Source organism: Aphis gossypii, chromosome 3 (genome assembly GCF_020184175.1).
Source record: "Aphis gossypii isolate Hap1 chromosome 3, ASM2018417v2, whole genome shotgun sequence".
Taxonomy (NCBI): Eukaryota; Metazoa; Arthropoda; class Insecta; order Hemiptera; family Aphididae; genus Aphis; species Aphis gossypii.
Window position 1 is genome coordinate 55,888,127 of NC_065532.1, and position 7,284 is coordinate 55,895,410.

At 38.4% G+C, this 7,284-nt stretch overlaps 2 protein-coding genes across 2 annotated transcripts; both read right to left on the reverse strand.

Moving 5' to 3' along the window:
• Positions 1–415: 415 nt before the first annotated feature.
• Positions 416–1,096, reverse strand: LOC126551146 (uncharacterized). The gene has a single exon (XM_050203920.1). It carries the CDS (start codon positions 1,094–1,096, stop codon positions 416–418), a length of 681 nt encoding a protein of 226 aa, XP_050059877.1.
• Positions 1,097–3,148: 2,052 nt separating this feature from the next.
• LOC126550604 (uncharacterized) lies at positions 3,149–4,131 on the reverse strand. Its single transcript, XM_050202435.1, has one exon. The coding sequence runs from the start codon at positions 4,129–4,131 to the stop codon at positions 3,199–3,201; it is 933 nt and encodes a 310-aa protein (XP_050058392.1). The 3' UTR covers positions 3,149–3,198.
• Positions 4,132–7,284: the final 3,153 nt, after the last annotated feature.

The following is a 7,284-nucleotide window of genomic DNA, read 5'->3' on the forward strand; positions in this document are numbered from 1 at the left end:
GTTTAGGAACAGAATACTATATTTAATTTATTTTAAATCTGATATGGTCTTTTTGTGAACAATTTCACCGTCGCTAATACCTACTACCGTGTTAGTAGAACTTCCCTGTACACAATGTTCTTTGTGACGAATCGACCGTTACCATCATCGTACATCCCAACTTTGACAGATTGAGCGTTTCTGACTCTGGAAAATGCAACGTACAGTTGCCCGTGAGTGAACACCGGCGACAGTAGGAGCACGTTTGACCCTGAGACTTGTTGATTGTCATCGCAAACGACAACCTTACCGGGAACTGAATCCGTTTCATTTTGAAAGGCAGGTCGTCCTCACCACCGGCAGTCATCGGTATCGCTGGTATGATAACGTCGTCTTGCGCACCACCATTACCAGACAGCACCCTCGCCTAGTTGTGTCACCGGAGTTCGGTGACCACTAACCTCGTACCGTTGCACAGTTTTCTCTTTGGATCAAGATTCCTCAGCAACATGACGATGGCGCCGACCCTGAGCGTCAATTTGAACGGCGGCAGTCCGTTCAGTTCCAGCGAGTTGAGAAACTCGGTAGGAAAATTGGCTTCCTCGTCGGAATCGTCGATCACCACGGTGTCTATGGCAGTATACGTCCTCTCAGCGCTGTAGCACCGTACGATTTGTCTGCATTCCTCGTTTCTGGGACACAGAACAATTTTCCGAGCAAAATCGTCAACGTTAGCCAACGACATGTGCTGCGGGTAAACAAAATCAATTAATTCGACAACGTTACATACCATTTCCCGTGGGATTTCAACGGTGTCTTGAACACCGTCGACCGTTGGCAATTGACCGCTGCCGAGCAGGAGCAACCAATCCGCGAAGTCCGCATCATTACCGGCGCTCATGTTTCGCGTCAATTCAAACTTCTCCGAGTTTTGCCACAAAGAGTTGTGCTTAATTGACGACATGACGATGGCACTCCTGCTTCCCCGGGGGACGACGGGCAATATTTGCATGAAGTCGTCCGCGAACAGGACCGGTTTACCGCCGAACGGAGATTCCGATCCCATGATGTCCCTGAGTAAGCGATCAACCACCGCGAGTTGTGGTCCCGGTGACATGGGCACTTCGTCCCAGACGATAAGCGCCGCGTCACGTATCGTTTGCGCGCGTTTAGACCGCTTTTAGCATGGTGATGCTGGACGTCTCGTCGTCGTTGAGCGTACCAAACGGCAGCCCGAACGTTGAATGCACTGTCTTGCCGCCGTCCATGAGCGACGCCGCGATCCCAGTGAATGCCACGCATAATACCGACCGCCTCCGGTTACGAAGCGACCATATGAGGCATCCGTACAACGTCGTTTTACCCGTTCCTCCGGGTCCGTCGACGTAGAACACCTTTTAGACGTTTCGGTTGTCGTCGACGGCCGCCATCACCCGATCGTACACCGTCAGCTGTTCATCGTTCAGGTCGTCCACTCGTCGTGCCCATAACGCCGCCGCGTCTATTGTCCCGAACAGTTGGTCGTCCGGTTCGGGTTCCAGTAGAGCGACGTCCGGGTTGGGCAATCCGTATTCGGCGAGCGTTTTCCCGTGCTTACGAAGAAGGTCTCCAATGGCGTCCAGACTTGCCGCCCTGCTACGGTCAACTTCTTGGAAACGCCGATTGAAGTCCTCCATCATGGTGGCCTCGCTCGCTTGGTAGAGCGCCAACGGTTCTGCGGGATGGCACATCACCAGTATCGTGACGAAGAGATACCGCAACTGTCGAGGAGTGTCTAACAACGCAGACTTGTCCATGCAAGCCAACCACGCTCTATCGGATTCAATGAGTCCCATCGCGACGGCGGCAGCCGCGTAGCTCTCATACACGACTCCGTCGACCGTCCTCATGTCTCGGAAAGACTGTGGGACTCTTTTGTGCAACAGCAGCAATCGCAAGTGGAACCGGTCTCGGTCTAGAGGGTTGACCACGTACATCCGAGCCAAAGTGTCGTTGTCCATCCGCCTTCGCCTCCGCGTCCATCTTCTATGTGACACTTGCCACGTGTATTGGACCGGTATCTCGTGGTACAGGTACTGTCTAGCTTCCGCGTCGTGTGCGTTGGGCGAGAAGAACTCGGTTAGTTTTGTACGACGTTGAACATCGTCGTGTACTCGCTGTTCGGCTTGTCCCGGAGCGAAGTAAACGGTCTGTTGATTTTCCAAGTGGACCGGAAGCCTAACGATCGTATGACTTCTCTTGTGCATTTCATATGAAAACAACCGCCAAATCCCTTCTGGCGGGCTGACGTATCGTGAGTTGATGTAACTGAAACCAAAATGAGTTTTGATTATGTAATAAACAATAATAATAAAAATAATGTTAATAGTGCTTCGCAAATATATATATAATTAGCATATAATATAATAATCAATAATAATACTTATAATTATGATATGATTGTTGATTGAGCTAACATATTATGATATATATATATACATATGTGTATATGATATATGTTGAGAGTATTATCTTAACACTACAGTAAAGATATAAAATATCAATTGATATGCATACATCATAATTTTATAGATATATGGTAGATGGTATTGATTAATATTTCATTAATTTGTTTAACACTAAACCCATTTGGATTAAAAACAATATTTACAGTTGTGAATCATTAGAATTTTGAGATTTATAAGTAATGGGTTAATAGAGTTTGTAACAATTATACACCTACCAGAGATGTTTGAATATATAAAAATGTATCAAACAAAATAAAACCATCAATTAATTGTGAAATGTTCATTGATAATTCATGGTATAATCATAGTTGACACCCAAAAGTGAAATACATTTATTAAATATATTGAAATGTATGAATTAGTGAAATGTACATTTGTTACAAATTTCCATAACTGCAAATACAGTTAAAACAGCTGAAGTGTAATAATATCATCTCTTTACTTTGAACAGTAAAGTATAACGTTTGATAGTTGAAAAGCATTGTAGTGAAGCAAATAAATGCAGTTACTTAAAAAACTTGAATGTTAATCACAAAATAAAAATTTACTGTTAAGTGAAGTAGCCGAATAATTTACTATCATACATTTAAATAAATATCCTTGGTTAAAGAACACAGGCAAGTGTAGTGCATGAAAGATCACACTTTAATAATGTACACAATAACGGCTGTGGTCAAGGATTGATATATAAACAAAAATAAATTAAATCTACTCACTTTGATATTTCATCGCCATCCCATACTTCCATAGTTGCCGCGTTATGTCCTTTGTACACATACTTATCTAAATACATGACACTCTTCACTGTTGAGCACACCTCCACATTGATGTGTGCATCATATTTGGCCAGAAGGTATGGGTTGTGTGGGACGACAAACTCATTGCCGACCTCCAGTTGTCTGACAAGGACCACAGGGCCATTGTTGGGTCGGCGATACGTAGGGTAACCGTTGTTAGAGGCGTATACTGTCTCGTCGCTGTATTCTTTCGGATACCTCTTCAAACACTTGTTGTCAACCATACACGGACTGTTGGCGTTTAGTGTTCCACACGGTCCATGAATCATGTGCGACGTCACACAATCGAATAGGCGCCTGTTGGATGTCAGGTCTGGCAAGAAGGCACACACAACGTTGTCCACGTCTTCTACGGTGAGCAATTTACTGTCCTCCTTGAGGATGATTAGTATGTGCGCGTGCGGTAGACCGCGTTTCTGAAACTCAACAGTGTATACATACGCGTCTACATTACCAAACACACAGTCGACTACAATGTCCTGCATGAGGACCTTGAGTTTGGCGTGGAATACCCTGGCAATGAGATCTGATCTGTCAGTCGGAGCAGTCCACCTTCCGAGATTCTGTGTGATTTCTGGCCACCTAGGGTTGCACGTAAAAGTAACAAACAGGTCAGGTTTACCGTACTTACGCACAATGGCCATTGCATCGTGATAACATCCTTTCATGTAACGTGGACTCCCGACGAACGTCGAAGGTAAGATGATCCTACGGCCGACAGCCATAGGGTTGGCCGGCGCGTCCAAGTTGTGCTGTTGGTTTACGTGGTCCACAAGTCCCTGATACGCATCAGCGAGGAGTGCCCGCTGATTTTTCCTGGCATAGTTGAGATTGTTGTTCGATTCCATTCGAACGTACTGGTCACAAATGTACTGCTGCAACAAAAAACCACAGTAGTATACATTTGTATGTTCTGCGCACTTTTGACTGCGGAGATTGCAAATTTTTAAGGGGGATTTTCCCCTCAAACTTTTTTTTCTCCGCTCTACCAGACTGCGGTGATTTTAAAATTTTTAGGTGGATTTTCCTCCTCAAACTTTTTTTTCTCCGCTGTACCAGTAAAAAAACACTGATTTTCAAAAACCATAATGTATGTTCTGCGCACTTTTGACTGTGGAGATTGTAAAATTTTAAGGGGGATTTTCCCCTCAAACTTTTTTTTTCTCCGCTCTACCAGACTGCGGTGATTTTAAAATTTTTAGGTGGATTTTCCTCCTCAAACTTTTTTTTCTCCGCTGTACCAGTAAAAAAACACTGATTTTCAAAAACCATAATGTATGTTCTGCGCACTTTTGACTGTGGAGATTGTAAAATTTTAAGGGGGATTTTCCCCCTCAAACTTTTTTTTTCTCCGCTGTACCAGTAAAACACACTGATTTAAAAAAATTTAAAACCAATTATTTTTTCCCTGTTACACATAAAGTTTAAACAGTGTATACACCATTTATTTCCCGTGTAACACAGACGGAGTATTCCGCTACAACCAATAAATTTTTTTCTATGTTACACACAAAGTTTAAGCAGTGTATATACACACTTCATAATTATATTTTTTAGTCATGTTTTTTTTTAAAAAATAAAAAATAATACGTTTTGGTTCAAAATAAAAAAAATATATTTATATGTATTGTCTCATTATTCTAAATTAATTTTAAATTGATTAAACTAGTTTTCTTACTTCCCTAGTAAAAGGTACATATTCTACAATGCGATCATGAATTAATAAACAATAAGCAGTTACACCTGAAAGAGATTCTGATGCTTCAATTTCTAATTGAACATCTACTGATGAAGCTGTAGCTGAATCATTCTGTTTTGACGTATCGATAACAATAATTGGAGCTTGCGTTAGAAATGTAGATGGGCTTAATATCGGGTTCCGAATACTTTTTTCATAGTACGATTCTTGAAACGAAATATCATATAATAAGGTAAAATTATTTTTAGCAAAATCTAAATTTAAATTATCATAAGGATATGCTATTGAGTTTAAAAATACTTTTACATTAGTTATATTACAATGATCGAATACACCACAATCTTTTTCTAACGAATTTTTACGTCCCTTTTGTAATCCGATTATAATGAATCGAGGTTTTTCTAATTTTGAAGCAGTTTTTAGGTTTCATACAACTTTTTTTGTGGTTCCGAGTTCAGGATATTCAAAAGTTTCAAAAGATCTGAACGGGATAAACAAACTTTTTTCTTTTTCAATAAGTTTTAATAATTTTAACCTTTCTTCATCATCAACAGTAATATGTGGAACCTTCCAAACTATTTTATTCAAAACAACTTTTCCAGAATTTGTACTTCCAATAGTAATTACTTTTAGAGCGTTTAAATCGCTATGACTTCGAGTTAATATTAGTTCTAATCTAGAATTAACTAATATCTTTTTAAAGTCTTCAAATAGACCTAACCAATATTTTAACGGAATGCATGCACTAAATTCTCCATTACTATTTGCTGGGTTTGAACTATTTTTAAATATCCAACCAGCATTTTCATAACAATTATAATTATCAGGTGTACCTGATAGATAACCTTTTAACGAACTGGTAATACCAAGTACACGTGTACTATCTACTTCTATTCCATTGATTTCAAGTCGTATTTGTTCAAAGAGATAGGAAAAACCGTTATTAGTAAGTTTTTCTTTTCCAGCATCTGATACTTGACCTTCTAAATATATAAAGCTTTCATTCAGATACGGATAAACATCTGTTTGTTGGATTGATATACGTATTTCATCATTATTATTAAATGAAGTTGTATACGGTGTATATGAATGATATTCGATTTTCGTAATTTAGAATCGGTTTCAAACGGTGAACTTATATCTAAAATATCACTTTCTGGCATTCTGCTTTAATTTATAACGTAAAGCCTTTAAAATTGTTTTATTTTTCGTTGTTATTTTTTTTACTTTATTCGATGTTACCGTAACGCTTTAGTTAAATGACTAGCAAGATTTATCTTTTGTAATGGGCTTATATTAAATTTTAATCCCATCTTAAGATCCGTAACGTTTAATATGTAGATTGATTACTAATTTTTCACCTAAATTGTTTATCGGATTATGATCTTGATCAACTAATTGTATAGTTATTAAATCGATATTTGTTTTATTTAATTTATAATATATTAGGTTAGTTGGAGATTGAATCAGCTTCGCCCCTATGTTCTCAGTAGGAGAAAACTCATAAATTGAATGACTTGGCATGTGGTTGTTGAATGAACCTTGAGCTATATTGCACATTACTTTTATTGAATTAACATTGTTTAAATTTACCACTTTCTTTGAACGATGACCATCAATGTTTTGCAAGTGTGGTTCATAATTTGTTTTTCAAATCCTAATAAAGGTCCTATACTGTTTGCTACGTTAAAACGTATTGTTGCATTACTGAATATGGTTGTCTTAAAATCTACTTGATCAATCCCGATATCAAAAGTTATTTTCTCTGTTAGTTTATTCCAATGTATTCGTTAACATTATGAAAGTCATCTATTTGCGTTAAAATTTGATTTTTAATATCCTTAATACCGTAACACCCTTTTTTCAGTGTGATAAAACAGGTTGGAAATTTATTATTATTTAGTAAACGATCGGGGTTTTCTAAATGTATTTCAAACTGGTTATTAGTTTCATTTATGTTGGAAATGTATTATATGTTTGTAAATTTAACAAAGCAATTTCCGAGTCATCGTACACATCAATTGCTGGAAAATAATGTACAGATAATGTAGTTGTATTACCAGTTAAACTTAATGTAATTGATTCATACATTGTAAAAATTCAAGACATAAATGTCCACAATTAAATGAATTAAAATCTTGATAATTTGAATAGTTATATATAATCGTGTTTCCTTTGAAATAGTTTTGTAATTCAATTGGTGGAGGTAAATCACCGAAGCTATCAAAATATACAACCTTATCTTTAATTTTGTAAAACGCTACCCAATGACTTCCATCACCTGAAGATACGTCTAAGTTTA